Raw genomic sequence first — 25,051 nt, forward strand, 5'->3', positions numbered from 1 at the left:
ACAGCAGCAGAAACGCACGGAAAAAGGAGTTACCTTAGTCTTGGAAATCCATAGGACAGCTGGAGGTCTTCTAGAGTCGTTAGACAAGCATGTGCGGTCAAGCCCCAGTAGTCCTTTCTTCTTGACCTTCATTAACAGACAAGTGCATTTCGCTAAATAGTCTCAGACCTTGTAGGAACGGGACGGGGAGGGGGGGCGACACACGGACATCACCATCACCGTTGACTCAGTACTGCTTTAACATTCACGGGGCGTTGAGCTAGGAGCTGGGGACAAACGAGTGAACAAACAGAGGTGCTTCGACAGAGGGGGCTCCTGGAGCTCCGGGAGAGGAGGCACCGCACAGTCCCGGGAGGGTGAAGAAGGCGGCGCGTCCCAGGCAGGCTTAAGATACAAAGGACCGTCGCCGCTACCGAGTTAAAAAACCTGGATCCCAGCCTCTTCGGACCGCCTGGTGTGCCATGCCCCCCTGGCTCCCACTCAAATCCTTCCAAAGAAAGAAATGGACCTGCATTGATTTAATTCCATTCTCCTTTATCCCAGAGCCCCTGGGAGAGGGAGAATGCGTGACAGCCTGAGTCAGAAACTCCGGGGCGCGGGTCCCTCCGCGGGGAGGGACAGGGACGGGGGCGGGGGCGGGGGCGGGCAGTGGGTCCCGAGTGACGCGAGGGAGGCCGGGGGCGGCGAGGTGACGCGCGCGGGCACCGCGCCGCCTCAGCCCACGTGTCCTCGAGATTTAAAAGTTGGTGGCGCGCGGGGCGGTCAGTTCGGCGGCCGGGCCCCGCGAGCGGCGCGCCAGGGACGCGAGGCACGGGCAGGGCACCGAGTGGAGCAGCGCAGAGCAGGGTCCCGAGCCCCGAGCCGCCCGTGGGCGCCGAGATGCCTCGAGCCGCGAGCCGGCGCCCCGGGCCGCCCCCCGGACAGGCGTCCCCGGCGTCCCCGCTCCTGCTGCTGCTGCTGCTCGCCTGTTGCGCGGGCGCCTGCCGAGGTAAGCCGGCCCCGCGCACCCGGGCCCCCGCGCCGCTTCTCGCGCCTCCCCCGGCTCCACTCGCCGTGCTCTCGTCCCTCCCTTTCTCGCCTCGACTCTCGGCTGTGGCCGCGGGGCTCCCCAGGTCCTCGCCCTTGACTGCAGACGCGGGTTGTCGCCCCAGGGCAGCCGGCGGCACAGGTGCCAGTGGCCCGGCTCGAGCGCGTCCCCGGGTCGGCCGAATCTCCAGGCCTGGCGCGGGGCAGCCCGCCGTTGATGGAAATTTGCAGGGCTCCCCCAGGCTCAGGATGTCCAACCCGACTGGCCTGTGGGTAACGGGAGTGAAAACGGTGAGAATTAAAATGCTTTCTCTTTGATTGCAATTACTGGGGGGAATTGATGGCTGAAGCAAAACTAGAGTGAGTTTGATACATCACCTGCTGAGGCGAGGTAAACTTGGAGAGTGCTCAGTTTCTTTGGTGAGTGAGCTCTTGTTCTGTTCAGATAATCTCGAGCGGGAAAACAGGCCCCATTTTAGCCGTTCAGAAGGGTAAAAGGGTGGGCTCTGTGCCTTATAGGTTTTCAAGCCCCACGTCAGGAAAAGGAATAGAGATTTTTTGTTTATCATGAGAGTTGGCGAGGCAAGCGTGCAAACCGCGCTCTCTGAGTGCTCCTGCTAGAGCCAGTGAGGGCAGATGTGACATGATAGCAATAGGGACTTCCTGAGCTTGGCTTAGAGGAAAGAAGTGGGGCGGGCCAAGGCCAAGTCAGGGAGGGACGTCTGAAGCTTGGGAGATCAGGTAGAGCAGAGCACGACTCCTTGTAGTGGGGAGATCATGTCCTACTCTCTAAAGCTTACCTTTCCAGGTACTTTGAGGGGACTGTTCTTCATTCCCAGCTCTGAGGCAGGGGCCCTCTAGAGTCAGCCACTGCCCTGCTAAGACCACGAATTTTCCAGCTGGCAACAGGTTCTCTTAGCTTCCCTCTGCTCTCCGGTCAGTGAGATAAAGGTGGGCAGACTGTTTCACCATTGTTCAGAAGCTTGCAGACTTGAAACCATAACTGCAGGGACCTTTCAGAGCATAGCCCAGCCCTCAGTTAGATGTTGGGGAACTGAAGTTTTATTCTTTTCCTAATGTATTTATTTTTATTGCTGTCCTTTCGTTGTTTTGATTTTCTCCTTTCCTTGAGGAATTGGAGATGCGGGGAGGGGTCCCCCTGCTTGAGAAGCAGGTAATTTGGCTTTGAAATCTAAGCAGGCAGAAGCCAGGAGACCTAAACCTTTTCCATCACACAGCCAGGAGTGATGGAACATGACTTATGCAAAGCAATGGTAATCGTTTTCAGTTTTCAATTTGTTACTGGTAAAGTTAGGATGGTAATCTTTATCTATCTTATTGAGGAAGGAGATAGTTTTAAAAATGGCTTTTACTCTGTAAAGCAAATGTACTTTGCGTGTATGTTATGTGCTATAGGCTGGCAGTGATTTTGGCATCAGTGGGAGATACCTGCTTTTTGGGGAGGCGGGGGAATTTTCAGGCTGCTGGTGATCGAGCAGAAACTATGGGAGGCAGCAGCTGGTTTCTAAAAAAGACAAGTCTTGGATTTTATTTCCAAAAGAGCATGTCTGCTGGCTGACCAGTCGTCTCATAAATATTCCCAATATTTCTCAAGTGAAGGGATGAGACCCCTCTCTTACTACACAGAGACCCCCCTAGGCTACCCTTCTGTGTCTTCTTTCCCCTTCAGACCTGCTTTTGGTACTAAAAATACTAATTTTATCTTTCTAAAAATGTGATGGGGTGGGGAGAGGGTGACTATACGGTGTGATCTGCCCCGGTCCTGAATCCCTAGAGATGGCACTGAAGGGGAAGCATGACGCACTTAAACAAAACTGGGAGATAATCTACCACGAGTAATCATTATGCAAGATGCATCTAAAAACAACAAAACAAATGTCACAAAGCCAGAGGAAAATAAATAGTGTCAATAAGTACAGCATCCTTGGTAAAAACGAGTTAGCAGAGCATGCAATAACAAGAAGAAGATAAAGGGCCAGCCACAGATTCAGCAGATGGAATCAGTTTACTATTCAGAGAACATTATTAAAATAAAGAAGGAAATTTCCTATAAGAGGGGAACATTTTAGATATCTGCAACAAACTGTCACTTGATTTGTCCCGTAACTATAAGTGATCAAGTGCCTAAGACTAAATTAAGAAGTGTCTTTTCCTACTCAGGCCCCTACTCACTGAATAAGGGTTAAAACTCACTCCTACTCCCAGCTCCAGGCAAGCACTAGTCTTTCTATCACTATAGATTTGCCTTTTCTGGACATTCCATATAAATGGAGCCATACAATATTTGGCCTTTTGCCTCTGGCTTATTTGACTTAGCATGTCTGAAGTTCATCAGTGTTGTGGCGTATATCAGTAGTTCATTCCTTTTTATGGCCGAATAGCATTCCATTCTGTGGATGTACCACATTTTGTTGATCTATTCACCAGATGATTGACATTCAGATTGTTTCTACCTTTGCATTCATCTACAGTTTCTTTTGTGTAGACATGTAATTCATTCATTCTTGAAAGTAATGTCTTTGTAATGTTATTAAAATTGATTTAATAATTATGTCTCCTTATACTAAGTCAAATGCTGAAATAGGAGGTAGAGATGTACAGTGAAAACTGAGAAATCATCCCCAAATGAACTATACATAAAGGTATAATTTTAGAAGAAATACTACAAAATTAACATGAGTATAACTTTACTTTTAGGTGCTCCAATATGGCCTCAAGGATTACGGCCTGAACAAGAACTACTGTTGTGGAATGAGGTAAAGAATTGTCCTCATAAAAATTCATGAAAACTCTACCCTTTTTCGAAATTATCGTGGTGAAATGAAATAATATAATTAAGCTTTGAGACAACTATGATTTTACTAACATTCTGACATCATAATATTCAGAATTATTATTTTTATCAAATGAAAGAAGGAAAGATGAAAAGAAAAAATGCAATAAATAGTAAAGTAAGATGGCAGAAATGAGCCCTAATAATAGAGTGATTACAATGAATGTGAATGTACTAAAATGCACCACTCAAAAGACAGGGATTCTCGGAATGGATTTTTTAAAAAGACCCAACATATGTTGTCTATAAGAGTCGCACTTAAAACAGAAAACAAAAAAAGTCTAAGTGAAAGGAAGGAAAATGATGTACCAAGCAAATATGAACGGCAAAAAAATTGTGGTAGCCATCTTAAGATCTGACAAAGAGAATTCAAAGGAACCAACCATCATAACAAACAAAGTGGGATCTTATGTGCTAATAAAAGAACAAGCAAAAAGATACAAGCATCATTAATGTATGTTAACAAAACAACCTCAAAATTTATTTAACAATTGATAGAACTTCAGGAAAAAAAATAGGTAAATGAACACCTGTAGCTGGAGATTTTAGTACACCTCTCTCAAAACTAATAGTCAAAGCAGACAACACATAAGTAGATATATCAAAGATCTAACCATACAGTTAATAAATTTGAGCTACTAGAAATATTTTTAAAAACCTATACTAAATAGTATGCACATTCTTTTTGAGTATAATTGGAACATAAAAAAAATCATTGGAACATTAAAAAATTAGACCATGTGTAAGAATGCAAAGTTTCCATATGTTAGAGTCCATTAAAAATGTTTTCTGATCATAATGCAATAAAATTAGAAATTAATAGTAAAAGTTTAACTTGAATAGCCCATCTCTTTGGAAAGTAAATAGCATTTTGGTAAATAACCCTGGGCTAAAAAGGCAATTACAAAATACTTAGAACTGAATGACATAAAAACATTATAAATCAAAATTTGTAGGCTACAGCTAAAACAGTAGCTAGAGAGGAATTTTAGCTTCATACATATTTATCAGGAAAGAAGAAAATTTAAAAACAAGTAAGCTAAGCATTCAAATAAAAAAGGTGGGAAAAAGAATAACTGAGGAAATTCAAAGAAACATGAATGAAGTAAATATTAAAAATAAGGGCAGAAATGAATTTTAAAAAGAGAGAAGGGGAGAACAAGTCAACTATATCAACAAAACCATTTGTTTGTTCTCTCAAAATGTTAATAAGCACTGGCAGTACTGATTTTAAAAGGCAGAAGGAAGATAAAGATAAACAAGATATAGACTGAAGAAGAGTAGACCACCAAGAAAATGGGGTTTTAAAAATGTTTTTGAAACATATTATGGACAATTCTATAAGTAACACTAAAAACCATTGAATTGTACACTTTAAATGGACCAATGGTGTGGTATATGAATTATATCTCAATAAAGCTGTTACCAAAAAAAAGTATTATGAACAGCTATATGGCAATAATTTTGAAAACTTAGATGAAATGGACAAATTCCTAGAAAAATATCTGATGCCGAAAAGGTGCAATAGTAACATAATAAGCACTGATGAAACAATTTCTTTTTTTCTTATATCATTGGCCAAGGCCTCCAGTACTATGTTACACAGTAAATGTACCCAAAGTTTTTCCATAAAGTATATAAATTTGCTCTAGAATTTTGTTATATAGCCTTTACCTAGTTAAGGAATTTCTCTTCCTTTCCTATCATGCTAAAAGTTTTGTTAATCCTAACTTAAATTTGAACTTAATCAATACTTTATCTGCATCAATATTGAGATAAGCAATATGCCTTTTCTCCTTTAATCTATGATCATGGTGAATTACATTAATAAATCTCTTGCTCTTAAACTATTAGAGCTAAGATGAGAGTTCAGAAGATTTTTGGATGTAATATACAAGAATCAATAACATTTCTTTTCACTAGGAAAAAGTAACCTGAAAATAAAGTTAAAATATTATATCATTCACCATAGCAACAAAAACTATAAGTATTTAGGAACCAGCCTAACCAAAAATATGCCTTAGCTTTATGGAGAAAAATATTAAATTTAATAAAGGAAATCGAAGATGATGTGAATATGTGAAGAGACATTCTTTGCTCTTGGATGGAACTATTAATTTAATGTAATAAAAATGTCCATTATCTCCAAGTAAATCTCATAAAGCCAATGTAATCCTAATCAGAATTCCATTTAGTTTTTTTCAGAAACTTCATAAATCTAACCTAAAATTGATATGGAAAAAACGTTTATTTTAGCTTGAAATCATCTATATTGCGGTGGAAAATCTTTGAAAAAATATTTTAGATGATAATTCTGGGGAAAAGCTCACATAGAGTTGTAAAAGCACTATAAGTCCTTTTATAGAAAATGATATTTAAAGCAGTTGAGATGCTCAGAACGTGTAGTTAAGTTTTCTTCTGGAGGTTTTACAAATTACAGAGCTATTCAGACACTGAAAGCACATACTTTTCAAACCATATATGGAGACCTAATCATTTGCAAACAGCTTCATCAGTGGACTCTACAGAGTTCTCAGAAGCAATTAGCGGCACTTAAAACCATTAGGGCCATAGCTGAGTAAAATGAACAAACGCTTACCCAAATAGAAAGTGGGTGAGCAATGTTGCTGGGCCTTTTAAGGAAAGACTGAAAAGCTTTGAAGTTATCTCCTAATTTGATTAGTTGGTGCTTTTTCTTATTCTGATGTTTTTATTCAAGCAATAATTGGTGCACTGATTTGTTAGCCCTGAAGTTCAAGGGCTCTCTGTTCTGGGACATGGCCACCTCACACAGGTGGGCAGCCTGGTTGGAGGGTAAACAGCTTTCCTCCTGAGCGTGGAATGTCTTCAGCTGTCTAAGCACCACAGAAATTTCAGGAGGACCCACTCCCTCCTGCCCTATGAAAGCATTTAACATTTGGAGGTGATATATTATGCTCTGGTCACAATGCACAGCTTAAAAGGGTATCTTTTGGCTTTCCCCTCGCAACTGGCTTCTCTTTTTATTTTTTCCCCACGTTTAATTTCTTTTAATTAAAGAATATTTATTGAACACTTATTCTGGGCAAGTTAGATATGGCACAGCCCCTGCCCTCAAGAAGTTTATCACTTATGTGTGTGTGTGTGTGTGTGTGTGTGTTTTCGTATCCATGATTCTGGGTTCATACGGCGTGGAAGAGGGAGCAGGTGGGTGGGCACAAGGCACAAGTGGAATTAAGCAATTCCCCAAATATTGTGATGTACAGAGAAGATGGCAAGTTCTGTGAGGATAAAAAGGAGAGAGACATATATTTTCTATAATATTGCCCACCTTTGTTATTCTCTAAATTAGAGAATCGTGTATTTTAGGACACGTTCAACTTGGAAGCAATAAGGAGCTTGAGAAATTATGACTAAAGAATATAACAATCCCCGCTCAGTTTGATGTGAAAATGGAAATTGAATTAAATTGATCAACAAAGAATTTTGGGACTCGAAGGGGCCCCCTGAGATGTTATGCCATAAACAGGACTCAACCCAAATCATCCCAGACAGACAAGACTAGTACCATTTTTTCGAGTCTCATTTTAAAAGGCCACCAACGAAATAAATGCCATAAACAACTCCAGACATCTAGCTTAGTGCTTAAGTTCTCAGCACAGTTTTTTAATGATTAATATAAATCTCTTATACTACAGCGTAAAGTCTTTCAAGTTCTCTCTTTAGGATAAAGGCTGAGAACAGCTAGCTGCCATCTGTAGTTCAATGAGACTTCATTTCAGAAAAGAACCTTTTCTAACTAGCGATTTGCCCATGTTGTATAAGAGTTTTTACTGTATACTATTTATCATTTAGCGCTTATTATGCTATTATCCTGTTAACGTAGATGGTGTGATTAGACTTATATGTAATAAAGACGGACACGATAACAGGGTGCTCCTTGATTTCCAGGCCACTCTTTAGTCACCTCTCACCTGTCTCAGGCTGAATAATACTCGAAGTTCTTTCTCTCAATGTGTGAAGCATCTTTATACTCTCTGATGAGCCCTATCAACCATTCTTGGGGACGTACACTCCTGTGGCTGGGGAAAAATCCCAATTCTAGGACTTCCTCTCTCCCAGATCCAGAGTCCTAAGCTGTCACAGAACTTCAATTAATGTTACAAAGGTAACTTGACTTGGTAAAATCTGCTTTCCATTTTCTGCCCTTTTCTGTCTCTTTCTGAGATGTGACTGCCATTGTTGTTTTCTGCAGATAGATGCCGCTTGTTCTTCTCTCCTGTCCGTTGACTCCCAGCCTCAGGTAATTGCAGTTGTGGGTGTTTTGTAATGATGTAGACATTTGTGTAGTGCTGAGATACTCTATTTCTCCCTTTGGACCTGTCATCACTTTCTGGACTTGTAAAACACGTCAACATATTAGAAATTATTACATTATCTGCAGGTAGTAATCAGTGCTGTGAACTTATGAGGTAAAGTGCTAGGACTTTTATCTCCTAAGTAAAATAGATTTGCAGATTATATACACACATTTTGGAAATTAAAATGTTAATTTCAAAATCAAATTCTGTGTCAGATTAAAAATAATGTCTCTTGCTGTATCTGGGGGCTAATATCCTGTACCCCAATTGAGTTTGAAACCCATGGAGAGAGAAACTTCGGAGTCAGACTTAACAGAGCTCGAAGTATCATCGTTAACTGAAAAGTTAATTTGTAAATGTGGCCTTAGATCTGATGCCAAGTGTATTTGCTAAAACTAGCCCCAAGAATTAAACAGGCTTAGACAGTGACTTGGGGACTTTGGCCAGAGTCAGGTTTTCTGCCACAAAGACCAGACAAGAACAGCTGACCAGAGAGCTGATTCCAAAAGAGGAAAAGGCTGAAGGGAACATGCTAGATTTCCTCCTCCCAGTCATCTCTCGGGTAACTCGCTCCTCTTCCCATAGGAAAGAGTTAAGAGAGAGTTGGGGAGAGAAGGGTGTTAGTCTAGCTCCTGCACATGGAAACGTGAGGAATGGGAAATAAGTGTGTCCTCCTTCCCGCGTTTCTCCTGGACGCTGCTGCTTGTGTCTGCAGCTCTATCTTTGAGTACAGGTATAGCGGAGTTAGCCTGAGTGTCTTGACTTTCTTAATCAGTGTCCCTAGTCTCCTGGACAGAGAAGAGGGCTCAGGAGAGGCTCTTGGCTCATCCTCTTTCGGAGCTATCAGCCGTGTGCCTGTGGTGTACCCCTATATGGTCTAGCCAAGGTGCCATGTCCTTCACCCAGTCCTTCCAGAATGTCATCCTGGCCAGCGTAGAGAAGCAGCCTTGCGTAGGGCTATTTCTCCTGCCTCAACCCATTCCTCAGTCTGCAGAGGATCACGTGAAAGAAGTTAGAGCACTAGATGGTAAAGCAAGACCAGGACCAAAATAGATGACATATATGAATAATATTTTAAATTACTGGAGGAGCATTGATGGATATGTAACGTGATGGATATTAATCAGCATACAATCTTTTGCATTGTATTTAAAATTCAGCAACACCCTCAGAATCACTTTTATTTCTGCAGTACTAAAAGGATGAATTTTCAAGTACTTATCTAAACACCATCAAGAAAAACTAAGCTTGGGGCCAGCCTGGTGGCGTCATCGTTAAGTTTGCCTGGTCCGCTTTGGCGGCTCAGGGTTCACAGGTTCGGATACTGGGCATGGACCTAGCATCACTCGTCAAGCCAAGCTGTGGTGGCATCCCACATAAAACAGATGTTAGCTCAGTGGCAATCTTCCTCAAGCAAAAAGAGGAAGATTGGCAACAGATGTTAGCTGAGGGCCAATCTTCCTCAAAAAAAAAAAAAAAAAAGAAGAAGAAGAAGAAAAAAGAAAGAAAGAAAAACTAAGCTTTTATTGGACTTGGATACTATGTCCCTTTTGAGGAGAGTTTAGAATTTACTATGGAATCTTTTGTATTAACTGATACAATTTTTTTAACCTGTCAATTTCACATTAACTGTTATTTTATTATTTGTGTGATTATCTGAACAGCGCTTCAAAACATTTTTAGTAAATAGAAAATGAGGATCCTTAAGGTCCACAAATAAAATATTAAAATTTTAGTATGAAAAAATTCTTAAAGAATAGTTGTAGCTCACTGAATGATGGCTTTGTGTAAGGAATTACTGGAGAAAATGCAGCTTGTTTTGAAAATTTTTCTGTCGAACTTCAATCTTGTTGCCAGCCTCCTCCAGCTTAGCAGCTTTTTTCTGAGGAGACACTCATATATCTGAATTTCTTCTTCTTCAAGTTAAGAGCTACATCTTTGGCACATGGCATCACTAGCTATTTTCTTTTCATTGTTTTGTATTTTGTAGCATTTCTAGATGAGCCATAAAAGAAGGTTTCAGGGATTTCTTTCTAGATTTTTATGGAGTGACCTGTGTGCACTCATCCCTGAAGGGAAAAAGTGAGAAAGGATGTATTAGTGTCCACACTCTACTTTTTTTCTCATCTAGCTCCCAACCATAGGCGTAACAGTCAATACCAGTGTGACACAGGAATATCTAAAGGTCAGAAGACCTAGCTCCCAGGCAACAGTCTACAAACTACTAGCAATATGTGGTATTGGGCAACTGACAGTTTCTTAGAAGCTTACTTCCTTTATTCATGAGAATGACAGTTCCCGTTGTGTATACTACACAGCTATGTTTTAAGGACAGAATGTGAATTATATCTTTGAAAGTGTTCTGTAATTTATTGAAGCACTATATAAATATGAGCCATTAAATATTATTAATAAGTACCTCAACAATTTGCATGGCAGACAAACACATGAAGGAGAACAAAGCAGACCTCTGATGCTAGGAAGGCTGCTCCAACTGTATCCTTAACTATAGTCAACCGTATTAAATACACACTATTGTTCAAAGGTTGAGAATATTGGCGGCCCCAAACGATTCTTTTGACATGTCTTCTAAATTAAAAGTAACTACAGCTGTAAATCAATGCTTTACACATTCTTTAATGCTACTAAATGTGTTTTTTAATGCTACTATTTTTAAATGCTATTACTGTTAACTAATTGCTGTGTTCTGGCACTGTACTAAGACGTTTTATCTAAATTTAAGCCTTCCAAGAACTCTCTGCAGTGATGATGTCACCCTGATTCATGGCTGAAGAAACTGAAGTTTAGAGAGGTTAGGCAACCAGCCCAAGGTAACACAGCTAATAAAGAGTAGAAATGGAATTTGCACTGCTGTGGAATTGCAGGCTGCTCCACTCCATAGCCCATGTTTTTAACCACTAATTATATCACTCCCACCTCATACTGTTCCAGCTCCTCATTATTTCCAGTGTGCACATTTTCTTTTTAGTGAGGAAGATTTGCCCTGAGATAACATCTGTTGCCAATCTTCCTCCTTTTGCTTGAGGAAGATTTGCCTTACACTAACATCTGTGCCAACCTTCCTCTCTTTTGTATGTGGGTAGCTACCACAGCATGACCACCAATGAGTGGTGTAGGTCTGTGCCCGGGAACTGAACCCAGGCCACTGAAGTGGAGTGCACTGAACTTAACCACTAGGACATGGGGCCCGGCCCCCAGTGTGCATTTATTAAGTAATTAATTGTTAGTGGTACAACTGTGCTAAATTCTGTGCAAAGCAAGTTTTGCCCCAGCTTGTCCATTTGTGCTACTCCTCACCACACCCAGCTGGCTGCTCACCACAAGGAGCCCTGCCCTACTCCTGTGCTCAGATGCTTTGAAGAACCTGATCCCGGGTGTGCAGTCAGCAGCCTGGAAGGGTGGTAACTTGGATTAGGTGCACCACGCATGGCTTCTTCCCCTCCAACTCCCATTGTTTGAGAGCAATTACGGGATTTTTAAATTAGCCCATAATGAGTAATATTCAATGAGGTTCACAGCTTTGGCATGTAGAGTCAGACTTTGCTACCAGCTGGGAAGAATCCTCTCTCTTTTGGCACTGCCCTAGTTACTCTCATAGAAGTCCGTGGAATCATAGCAAGTCCTGAGAACTATGAATCTGGACCACAGTGGAAGCCTCAATCAGTGCATATACACAGTACATAACACTTTTTTTTTCCTGGTGGAAAGGAAGTTTTTACTTTTAGGAGACAAGTTTTATCATGAGAGAAATCGAGGGATTCCAAAAGAGTTTCAATGGGCCACAAGAAGGATTCTCTTCTGGATAGTTGAACTATCCTTGTGCTCCTAACCTTCTACAGTCTTATCTTCTATGCAAATTCTGTTAAAGCAGAAGCTTAGCCTGTACATCTTCGCATTTCCATTAGGCATCGAACGCATTGGAGGAGCTTTGCTTCACAATTATGAGGAGTCTACCAAAGGCCCAGGTAAGGTTGAAAGAGTGTTTTAATTGTAGGCAAAAAATTGCTCATTGGAATTCCTCCTGAAAGACAATATACCCGATTTAGGAAGCATGCCAAGAGGAGTGAGAAGAGCATAAGCTGGTTTTGGATAAGAAACAAATACTTCAGTTTCTCTGATGTCTGAGAAGCTAGAATCTTATTAATGGAGTTTACAATCATCTAATTGGAAAATCATATGTCCCCCTCAGGTGTAAGATGTGTTCTAGTTCTGATGAGAGAAATCTGGGGTCATCTGGCTCTTGTTTTCTCCAACTCATACTACAATTGGAGAACAGACGCATCTTTCTTTGTTAGAGAAAAAGACATTAAGAATGCCAAAAAAGCAAACTATATTGTCAATGTCAGCTTGAAAATTATGTTCTTACTGTGACGTCTTGGTTTCATTTTAAAATTATTTGATTCTTCTGGGAGAACTTTTTGTCCTGAAGTGAGGATAGGTGGGAACTTGGAAAAATAGCAAGATGAATCATACTCATTGTATATTCTGTATCTTATAGATGAACTTATTTTAAAACTACCTTATCAAGGATAAGAGCCTCAGGTTTAGAATTACATTTTTCGTTAGCAGTTCTAATTTAATCTATGACCATTGGTACATTCTGACTTCTGTACCTTTCACATACAATAATTCAAAGAAATCTTGGTATTTTGAAAGGATAAGTGTTTTCTGAAACTAATAAGTGTTCACAAACTAATAAGTTTATATCTTTCCAGTGTTTTTAATGGTGACATTTTCCAAAACACTTAATTGACTTTTTTTCCTAATTAACAGAAAAGAAATGTTTGTCCGTGAGTTTCCTTTTATATTAAAAGCAAATGAGAACAAAAGAGAACAACAAAAAAGGAATGATATGACTTGTTCTTGAAAAGATAGGATTTTGGAGGGAGAGAGGAATATAAAGTTTATGGAAGAAAGCAAAAATAACACATAAATAAAATAACTCACTTATTTAGTGATAATTACTAATATTTTGATCTGATTCTTTCTTGTCTTTTTCTCTGAAGATTTTCTCATGTGATCATGTCATAACTTCCCGTTCTACCACTGTCGAACATTTAGGATGTTTCCAGTTTTTTTCTCTTACGAATAATGCTGTAGTAAAGATCTTTATTCACACTTTTATTTATAAACAGTATTTAATTAATGTCTTGTTTATTTTTAGAGCAGTATTTGCTTAACCAATTTCAGTTGTATTTTGTATGTAACATATGTGTCATGTTTTTAAAAATTATATAATCTCATAATATATTGTAAATTTTGTACTACATATATTATAATAATATATACTATAATGATATTTATATATCTCTCTTGTCAATAGGAAACAGATGAAAAAGATAATACCAAAAGGGTAAGGTGATTTCCATAAATATATACATTAAAAAATAATAAAGAAACCACTAATTGTCTATAGTAAAGCTCACTACTTTTTTTTAACAGTTCTTATTTCATTATTCAAAGACACGGAAGTTGGGCAATTCAAATGTTGTGGTAAGTTTTAGAATGACTTTTTATTAGTAATCACTAGTATTTGCTTTTTTAGAAAAAACCTGTTTTTGCAGTTTATCTAATAAAGCTAGACCAAAATTCATGTTTTTTACTTTAAAAGTTTACACGTAGATGAACAAATGGAATTCAATATTTATTATACATTTAATTTCTTTTATATCTCAATAACTACATGTATATTAAATTCATTCATTCATTCATTCAACAGTTATTTACTGAATATCTACTATATGCCAAGCACAATTTTAGGTAGTAGAAATATAGCAGTAAATACAATAGGAAATTAAAAAAGAAATCCCTGCTCTCATGGAACTTACATTCAAAAGGCCAAAAAAGGAAATAAGTAAAACATATTGTTTTAGGTGGTGATTAATGCAAAGGAAAAACAGTTTTATCCAAAGGCATTTTAAGAATTACTTTAAAAGGTGAATGTCAAAAGTGTAATTAAATAGAACTAGAAATATCCACTTCTATTCCTAAGATCTTATGCATAATTAGGCATTTAATGGGAGAATTTACTCTCTAAGATTAGCTGGATACCAGTAACTTGAGTTCAGTTCACTTCTAAATTGTGTGGTTCTAGTGGTAGTTTTTCTTTTTCTATGCATGGATTTTAAAAATGCTAACTAACCTACCTTGGTGTTTCAATTTAGGATACTTAATAATTATTTGACTATCATATTCTTTCTAAGCTTGTGACTCACTACCATAGACCAGTTTAGGGAATGACGAGCACAGTGTATTTTAAACATCTGTGTACCTGGGGAAGGTAACTATAATCTTAAATTCAGTGTTAAACGTTTATGACACTGAATATTCTTACACATGAGGTGTTGAAAGTTAGGTTATACTGGCTTAAACCAAATACAAGTTGAGTTGGTTAACAAATAACCACTATATAGGGCTTAAAGTAATCCATTTGATAAATGAATTTAATATTTGTGAGAAGGTTCAGTTCAAGCCGTGCCTTTAAAATGAAACTTTGTCAGGTAGCCACATGTCTCAAGTGTGCTTTCATTTTCTTCTGCTTGGCATCTTTATATTTTGAGAAAATGTATCTTAGTCATGTTTTTCACGATCAACGACCTATTGCCATTTTTTTGGTGTCCCTTGTTGTCTTGTTCCATATGTTCAATTTTAAAAAATGTATTTTATAAAGGAGATTACTAGAGGCTGGCCCGGTGGCGCAGTGGTTAAGTTCACATGTTCTGCTTCGGTGGCCCGGGGTTCGCCAGTTTGGATCCCAGGTGCGGACCTACGCACCGCTTGTCAAGCCATGCTGTGGCAGGCGTCCCACACATAAAGTAGAGGGAGATGGGCATGGGTGTTAGCTCAGGGCCAGTCTTCCTCAGCAAAAAGAGGAGGATTGGTGGCAGATGTTAGCTCAGGGCTAATCTTCCTCAAAAGATAAAATAAATAAACAAATAAAGGGGATTACTAGATGTGTATGCAGTATAATCTTCTGGATAAACATTTTCATAATAGAAAACTTATTCTCACAGAGTTGGTTTCATCTGCCCCAAATCATTCTGAGTAAGTCTAGGAGCAGACGGCTTTTTGCCTCTCAAGGATGCAGGTGGGTGATGTACTTGTTGACAGCTGATGATGGAGCTGAGGCCCTCAGGAAACTGCTTCTTCAACATAGTGACAAAGATCCTAGCATGGAGCTACCAAATTTAATTCCCTCTCTTGGCTTATTCTCTACAGTTCTTCGAAGTGCTCACAAAGGGCTGTCTTAGATAACGTCTTTCTTGTTCTTTTCTGTCTGGAGCAAGAATAGTGGGTAAAACCAAAACCAAAAACAAACCAATAGGAAACCATCTTTATGCCTAATGCCGAGAAGCCTTTGTGCTCATCATGTGTGTGTGTTCGTGTCTCTCAGTCGTCTGTCGTGCATCCGTTGCTGCAGCTCGTTCCTCAACTGCATGAGAGAAGAATGAAGAGATTCAAAGTGGACGTACGTAACACGAACTGCATGCTGGCTTTACCACTCTGTGTGGGGCAGCCCTCTCTGTTAATTCCCAGCTGTGCTGGTTTGTAAAATACTCTTCTTCAGGATCAGCCCTACATAAACGCCCAGTTAGCCCACGGAAGAGCATCTGTTCACAGAAGTGTTTTCACAATCAGGAATAAGAGAAGGGTGCCCCCTTTGCATGTTATGTCCCTCCTAACTCAGGCTGTGGGCGATGAAGAAAGCTGAGAATAGGATTTCCCTTCCAAGGCCATGACCCTCCCAGGAAGGAAGACTGTTCTTGGTTTAAGAAAGGACATGACAAGTGCCTAGTTGTTAGGTAGGAATAGGCGAAAAGGTAAAGGACAGTTTACTGCCCCTTTGTATACACGTTGGCAGATGGCTAGGATGGCAAGCTTTCTATCCAAGTATTAAAATGTTGGTAAGAGTAAGGCTCGTGAAATAAATACATCAGAAACTCAATGTAAGCATTTTGTTTTCTCTACAACTAACAAAAATATGGCCCAAATCCAGTGTCTATGTTTAAGATGAATATAAGGGAATTTTAACTAGAAGTTGTGGAGTTTTTATTGTCATTAAAAAGAATCCTCAGTGATGAAAGTTTCTAGGTATTATCTTTAAGCATGCCTTATATTCTTGTAATACATTACAGGGTTAAGTCTTATATTAGCTCACTTTATTCTTTTGGCAACTCTGATGGTACTTATACAAGTATTTTCATTCCCAGTTTAGAAAGGGGAAAACAACCCAGAATAGTTAAAGATGCTTTCCAAGATCATTCTAGTAAGTGATATTAGAGGTTACAACAGTATTCTGACTTCTGGTCTAGGCAAATATTTTGTTCACTGTGTTGTTCCTTGTATAATCTAATCTTGGATACTTCTATTATTTTAGTGTTAGGTTTTTCCTTAATTTAAATACCGTATTAATTTCATTCTTCTTAAAGTTCTACCAAAAGTCTTCAAATACTTTTTAAAATGCAAACAGCTTAGGCAAATAAATTCCTCAAAATTTATTTTTATGGTCACTATTTCCTCCCTAAATTCTTCACATGCTTAAACTAAGCTTCCATCAAGCGAGACAGCATCTGCTGCCAACCTAAATGAGAAATGTAAGAGGAACTGTAGTAGCCTCTTAAAAATTTTAGAATTTCCAGTATGAAAAAGAATAAAGTCAGTTGTCATCAGGCTTTCTAGAAATAAGATATGCTTTTTCCGATTAACTTGTACTTTCTGGAGACTTTGCTTGACTTATGAATAGTATAAGATTTTGATGTAAAAATCCTGTTTCCTAAAATACACCAACAAATTATTAGTTTACTATATCACTTCAAGGTCATTATATATCAAAGCTAAGCACTCAGTATTGTGGCCAATTTGGTACTTTGTCTGAATCTTTCACCTTGAATGAGACTATGTTTCCAGAAAACTAGCTGAATATGTGGACTCTGACATGGTAGTATATCCTGATGGACAAATGATAACTTCTAGAAGTACTTCGCAACAAGCCAAGTTTCCTAGGAACCTATGAAAGAAAAGAATATAAGACATGAATAGAAAAAAAAAATTACAGTAGAGTGTTAACTTTGCTGGCTTAAGTCACCTAATTTTAAAACATATTTTTGATAGCAAAATGTTTTGGCTTCTTAAAGAAAATGAGTTTTCAGACCTTAGTGCATTCAAATACTTTTCTTAAATTTTGTTTGCTAAACATCCTCACCTCCATCCCATCTTTTTTACCTCTACTTCCTAAATTCTTTTATCTTTCTGCAGTTCTATCTTCAATGATAAGACTAAAAAGACCTGTATGTTTGGGTTTGAAAGTTTTAAATTTTGGCACGTTTTAAGTAACATTTTGGCCTACATTTTTTTGTGTTTAATATAATATACACACCTTCTTATATAAGCATATAAATATATAGTTTCTATGTGCACATTTTTAAATATTAAAATTTTCAATCTTCTAAGTAATTTGAGGGGTTTATGGTCAACATGAGAATTAGGTACAAAATATTGAGAATTTAAGGTATATTTCTTGTAAAGCAAGGATTTCAGAATTTTAATAGATATCAGAGCCATTTCTTAGAATTTAAAAATATGATTGTGGGGCCAGCCTGGTGGTGCAGCAGTTAAGTTCACACGTTCTGCTTTGGTGGCCCCCAGTTCACCGATTTGGATCCTGGGTGCAGACCTGCACACCTGTTGTCAAGCCATGCTGTGACAGGCATTCCATATACAAAGTAGAGGAAGATGGGCAAGGATGTTGGCTCAGGGCCAGGCTTCCTCAGCAAAAAGAGGAGGATTGGCAGCAGATGTTAGCTCAGGGCTAATCTTCCTCAAAAAAAGAAATATATATATATATATATATATATATATATATATGCATATATAATTGTACTTATATTATGGAATAATTGAAAAAGGTTTTGATGACAAATGTCATAGTGATTGCCTTCCTGATACTTCTTTAAAAAGTAGTTGTTGAAAATAGGAAGCTACAGGAACCAATTTTATGGAAACCATAAAAAGTTATTTTTTTCCGTTATGTTTAAAATGAAATGTTTTAAGAAAACACTTCAAAATATATCCACTATGAATAATTGGTTTGTCCTGCTTGGTATTTTTCATTAACATTCCTGTAAATATAATTATATTGGGAAAATCTCTTCTGAAGTCCCATTGAACAAATATAGTTTACCAAAGTTGTCCCTCAATTTCAATTTAAATTCCTATAGAAATATTGTGTATTTTAGCTCTGACACAATCCTGTTTTATATTTTTCCCAGGTCATGTGTTAACACATACAATATGTATTTTAAAGAAATTATTTCACTCTAACAAAATGCTGAAAGGAGATTTTAAATATAGTTAATTATCTATGAAGTGTCTGTCTTTTCTTTCTACTTATTGATGACTATATGTACAACTGACAAACTTCCTGAAAATAGAATCTGTTATATTGATAAGAGAATTATTTTAAAATGCAACATTTTGATGATACTGCTAGTTATGGAAAATTCTTCAGGTATAAATGCAAAGATTACTTATTGATATGAATTATATACTCAAGTCTTTGATTTCCATCTTTGTTTAATTATGATAGTTGAAAATAACTTTGAGCTTCACTATACCTTCAAGAAGAATTTGCACTTATTTTTACTGTTATTTGATTTGTAATACCCTCATTTTCTCTTCTAGGAAGAACTTCAAGGCCCTTTTGAAAGTCAAAGTCGAAGATATTTTCTATTCAGGGTATGCTCATTAAAAAAAATCATCAATATCAAAATTAAAAAATACTTTCACTGTGCATTTATTTATATTAGCTCATAAGTTTCAACTAAGTTTTGAAGTTTATTTATACATATTTGACATCAAGTGTTACAGTCTGAGATTCACTTCTTCTACCTCCTTATTGCTTTAATATTACGGCATCTCTGATCTCTTCTCTACTCCACTGCTTATGTTTGTAAATCCCCCTATGACATTCACCTTTTTCACAGTTGAGTTCCATACCATTTCATGTGCAGGCATTGAGTGTCTAAAAGATGCATTACTCCTTAAGTTCCAAAGAATCATTTACTAAATGTTTGATTCAGGAGATCGGAAGAGGTATGACTATTTTCATAAGGTTTTAAAAATAAAAGAAGCAACTAAAAGAGAAGCTATGAGTAGACAAAGCTTTGTAATTGCATTTAGTATTTTGTATGTCCAAATTGTCTATGAAACGTGAATTTCTTTCTGAGCAACTATACTTTCTAAAATGTTTGTATCCTTAATACATTAGCAGAGATTTTTGTCTCAATTCATTGAGCAGCTATTTATTGAATTTCTACTGGGTGCTAGGCAATGTACCAAAGGCTGGGAATATAAAGACAGACAGGATTCCATTCTTACACTGTAGGTGTTTACAGCCAAAAACGGGAAATTGATACATTAACAAATACAAAATACTCTGGTAAATGCACCTTCAATCCAGGGGCTATGGTTTCTAGAAGTGAGGCACTTAACCAGGCCAGGGAGTGGACGAGGTACAGAGAAGGCTTTAAGGGCTGAATTTGAAGACTCAACAGGAATTAGCCAATGAAATACTTAGCTAAGGAATTTCAACTTTATTGTAAAGACTAAGGAGAACCACATGGTAATATTTGCATTTTCAAAACTATTGGAGAATGGGTTAAAGGAAGGAGGAAAACCAAAGGATGAAATAATACCACACATTGAGATCATTAGGCTGCTCTCTATGAAAATTAACTTCCCACCTTAGTTACACTGATTTGTTTCTAATTTATTTTTTCCAGCCACGCAATGGAAGAAGGTCGGAACGTTACCTTTAAAATGGTATGCGCTTCACAATTCAACCCAGTTTGAAAATTTTGTTTTCAGATATTCACAAATTAAACGGTGCTCAGTATATTTCCATTATTTGATTGCATGTGTACGTTAATGTTCTATATAAATACTACAATTATAGGGGCTGTGAAGGCTTTGTATGATGGGAAATGCCAGCATCATAGGGCCCGAATTGCATTGCCCATGTTGTGTGTCCCACAATAGTCATCACTGATTTTGTAGACATTGACCTTATCATCGTTTATTGTGCAAGTAGTATATGGCAGGGATTGTGTTCTTATCATGGTAATCAGTGTCCACAATAATGGGCCAGAACTTAAAGACTGAATGCGTTGCTGTCTTCTAAATGACCTGTATTCCAAGATTCTTTATAAAAGCTATGGTTTACCATTTCTAGAGAACTAAGAAAATGTGGAAAGACATGATAGCATGACTTCTACTTTAGGACTCCCAGAGTTTCCACGTCAATGCTGGAGATGTAGTAGACACTTCGTAGCTATTGAATGACCCTCCATGGTTTGTGTGTGTGTGTGTGTGTGAGGAAGATTGGCTCTGAGCTAACATCCGTGTCAGTCTTCCTCTATTTTTTTTTATGTGGGATGCCGCCACGGTGTGGCTTGATGAGTGGTGCTAGGTCTGCGCCCCGGATCCAAACCCATGAACTCCAGGCTGCCAAAGTGGAGCACATCAACCTAACCAGTATACCAGCAGGCGGGCCCCATGACTCTACATGTTTAATAAATATGTTAATCCTAATATCTTACTAGACTACGAATTTTGAAATTAAACCCAAATGAAGACTGATAAATTTACACCACAGAAATAAAAGTATGTTCTACTAACTTAAGGTAATCCTAAATCCTGTATGCTGAAAATATTTTTGCAAATATTTCATTCGTATCATTTATCTCAACCCTTACTTATTTAGCTTAAGAATGTTAAAATTCTTAATATTTTCTCATAGAAACAAAAATTAAAATGCACTATTTCTAACTAAAGAAGGTAACTGCAAAAGTATACAATATCTGGAAAATAAATATAATGAAAACACTGCATTATTAAAACTTAGGGGACTCTGCCAAAGCCATATTCAGTGGAAAATTCAAGGCTTTATACACTGTGAAGCAAGAAAGAATGAGTGAATTAAGGATTTAACTTAATAAATTAAAAAAGAACAACAAGGTGAGCCTCAGGAAAGCAAAAGGAAGAAAATTATAAAATGAAAGATAAAATTCATGTTATAAATTAGTAATATAGAAGAATTGGTAAACAAAGCACAATCTGCTTCTTTGCAAAACATAAAATAAAATAGCCTAATTAGCCTACCCTAATCAAGAAAAAAGGGAGAAACCATAAATATACAAAAATATAAACGAAATGAGAATAGATATAGAAGAAATGGAAATCATAAAAAAGTAGTTTGCAAATCTCTGTGCCTGTCAGTTTGAAACGGGGGTAAAATGGAGGATTGTCTAGGAAAGCAGGTGCTACCAAACTGACCTCAGAAGAAAGGAAAAAATTTAAACAGTCTAATAGCCATGGAAAAAAATTAAAATATTCTCTAGAAACTCTTCCCTCAAAAGTACTAGGCCAATAGATTTTGAATTTTTCCAGCTCAAAGAAGGAAGAAAATCTCAAAATACTTTTTATGAAGCCAACAAATATTAGTACCAAAACCTTATAAAAGTAGTGTAAAGAAGGAAACTGTAGGTCAATCCTATTTATAAATATCAATGCAGAAATTTTAAAGAAATATTAGTAAGTTGTATTCAGCAGTATATTCAAAAAACTATATGACCCCATGAAATGAAGTGTATTCCAGCAACTCGGGATGGTTCAACATGAGGAAGGCTATTCAAATATTTTCATCGTTAGAAGAAAAATTATTTGATCATCTCAATAGATGCTTTTGCTAAAATTCCACATCAATTTCTGATGTTTTAAAAGAAGAGCCTGTAGAAAGAGATGAATCTTTATTAACGTCATTTATAGATGGTCTCAAAGTCAATAGCAGGCTTAATGGTGAAAAGCTTTGGAGCATTTCTATTAATGTCAGGAAGAAAACGAGGATGATCTGTCAACTTTTATTTAATGTAGTTTTTATGCATTAGCCAATTCAGTTAGATAAGAAATAAATAAAAGATACAAATATTGAAAAAGTGAGGAAAAAAATTTAATATGCTCATAGGGCATAATTAGGAGCTTAAATTTTCACTCTGAGTTTGGCATTAACTCCTGTTTCAGCAAAAGCTTGTTATGTTCACATCAGGAATATGAGCAAACATATTCTTAATTTTTTCTTTTTTCAAGGAACTAAGAACAAAGAGTTAATGGAAAAGAAACTATCTTTTATAGTGTTAAAAATATAGAGTCATTTACAAAATGTGAACAAAAAATAGTTTAACCCTAAAATGGAAAAAATGTCTGCGATTGGAACACCAAACTGTGTTAGGGTCCTCACTAAAATGAAATGGAATTTAATTCATGATTTGATCAATTTAGTAAAAAATTCTCTTTGAAATTGAGAAAAATAGCTTTATTTGGATTATTTCCAAGATTAAGGGCTACATAGACTAATTCACTCAGGATTTCATTTTATTTTGTCAATAGAGAAATACTTAGTAATCATTTTTTTCTTTGTTTTTCTCATGTGGTTATCTGAGGTCTTACTCTGTCCAGATGACTTATATTTACTTAGAAAGTGGTTAGAGCTAAAATAGAATGATTTAATTGCAAATACACAGGAAATAAATACGTAAGGAATAACTGTGCAACTTTTGAAATATTTTATTTATAAAACTTACTGGCATTAATGAGCTTTAGGAAACTACTTTTTTGTAGGTAAATACAGTAAAATTTTGGAAAATACAGACAGAATAAGTGTTCCATCAGAGAGAAATTAAATGATAGCTAAAAATATACGGACTGAAGAATAGCTGAGAAATAGCTCCAATGTCAATTTTATCATCCATGACAAAGTATTTATAGAAATGTCTATATGCAAACATTATATACACATTCGCATACACATTTATACTTGAATCTAAATTCAATTTTTCTTTTTTTACAGGATACCAACTATTTTCCACAGAAACAACGCCATGAAATACAAAATGTACTGATGTTTTGTTTTCTTCTCAAAAACAATCCTTGCTAAGTTTATCATGTTTGAGAATCCTTGTGTTGTAAACATTCTCAAAAAATTGACTGAGATTATAAATGTTTAATTTGTTGAAAATTTTTAAAAACCTTAAAATATTTTTTCCTAGTGTTGTAATGATAGTATGTAATAAAGCTGTAAATAATTATGTTCCTTAGATCTCCGAAGCTTTTGACAGTACTGGTCACTTGCTCTTTTATTTTTATTAAAGGCACTCAGTATAGAATTGAGTGTTAATGAACTATTTTAGTTTATCCTATTTGGATTTCATCAGTGACAAAATAACCAGCTCTTATAAATACCAGAATGTCCAGTAGCTAACAATCTTAGAATGTGAATACCAACTAAAACTACACTAGTTGGAGAATTTGGCCATGATCCATCCAGTAATCCAGAAAGCAAGTTCTGATTTACATACTGTAAAATAGATGTCTGATTGCTACAAACATATCAGGAGGCTAGCTTTTTCTACCAACTGGTAGTATGCAGTTTATCTTAAAATAAGTTGGTTCACCCTGTAATAGCTAAAAGGCAACCAGTCTTGTCCATTACCAGAAAAAAAACAATATTACTCATGGAGGATTGTGAACACACTTAGAGAACTTTTTACATCAAATCAGTCTTTAGTGGACACAGAATTAATCTTAGATGGATGTTGAGATGTCTTTCTTCAGGTTCCCCTGAGTTTTTTCCTTCTGATATCCCTCTTGGATAACCACCTACTTACTCCACCAAGCAGGCTGCTGGCTGATTAGAGAAAGGCAGCTTTCTGGTAGGATTATGTCTTACATTCTTTATGGTATCTAACAAACTTTGTCTTACTAATGTTGATGACTGATTAATAGCCTAAATTATGCCTTTTACTAACAAAGTCCCTGAATTTCACTTCTTGGCAACCATGTGAAGAACATAAGGAAAGAAGGAGCAGAAAAGGACAAAAGGTACATTCTTCTTTAAAAAATGAATTGCCTTGACAAGATAAGGACTTGAGAGCAGACAGGACCTCCTACTCTAAAGCCACAGATGTATAGGGCAACATTAGCTAGTGTGACGTACAGTGATGCAACTAGCCTGGATTTTAAATTGTCGAAATAAGAAAAGGGACCCAAATTCTAATTTAATCAGTTCCCAGGGCCCCTCAGAAATCCAGAGACAGTTAGGCCACATACGTTTTTTAGGGCTCCCCATGATATTAAAAGAAGAAGAAGAAATACCCAAACATGGTTACAAAAATTGTGGGATATTTAAAAATATTTTATATTTAATGGATTAATATCTTATATGCAAACATAACAATATATAAGCTACTAAGAGTATAGCATTTGTATCAAGTATTAACTGGGCACTAAAGATGGAGTGGTCCAATGCTGAACCCAAGTTTAAAATTGTGTCATTAAAACATTTTTTTCTTCTTTTCTAAATCCTATCAGTATATCTCTGTGACTATGTGTATAACTTTATTTGGCAGTAACGTCAAATGTTTTCCCCATGTTCCTGGCAGTTCTCAGTAAACATCCTTTCCTTAACCCAAACACCAAGGAAGCCAACTGTCTAGGTTTCCTACCTAAAGCCAGAGCTCCTGTCTCCTAAGGCAGTGGGTTTATAAGATGAGAGTGGAAAGCCATTTGAAAATCTGATGAAAGCTCTGGTCCTTAACTTTCCCCAAAAATGTACACATCCAACAAAATTATGAGTAGAATTGAGGGCTGGGGCTAGGTATCCCCTGAAATCTATCCAAATACAGGCTATGGGCTCCAGGTTAAGAACTCCTCCTCTGAAAGGTTCTTTCCCCACTATTTTGTTATTTCTCCATGAAGA

The 25,051-nt window shown here is 37.2% G+C and overlaps 1 protein-coding gene across 1 annotated transcript; it reads left to right on the forward strand.

Annotated features, from left to right (window-relative positions):
- The first annotated feature begins 650 nt into the window (after positions 1-650).
- NMU (neuromedin U) lies at positions 651-24,654 on the forward strand. Its single transcript, XM_005608756.4, has 10 exons — positions 651-988; positions 3,745-3,803; positions 8,115-8,162; positions 12,147-12,206; positions 13,565-13,594; positions 13,684-13,734; positions 15,635-15,709; positions 18,922-18,975; positions 20,022-20,061; positions 23,144-24,654. Exons 1-9 carry the CDS (start codon positions 880-882, stop codon positions 20,055-20,057), a joined length of 522 nt encoding a protein of 173 aa, XP_005608813.1. The 5' UTR covers positions 651-879; the 3' UTR covers positions 20,058-20,061; positions 23,144-24,654.
- Positions 24,655-25,051: the final 397 nt, after the last annotated feature.

Source organism: Equus caballus, chromosome 3, assembly GCF_041296265.1.
Source record: "Equus caballus isolate H_3958 breed thoroughbred chromosome 3, TB-T2T, whole genome shotgun sequence".
Lineage (NCBI taxonomy): Eukaryota > Metazoa > Chordata > Mammalia > Perissodactyla > Equidae > Equus > Equus caballus.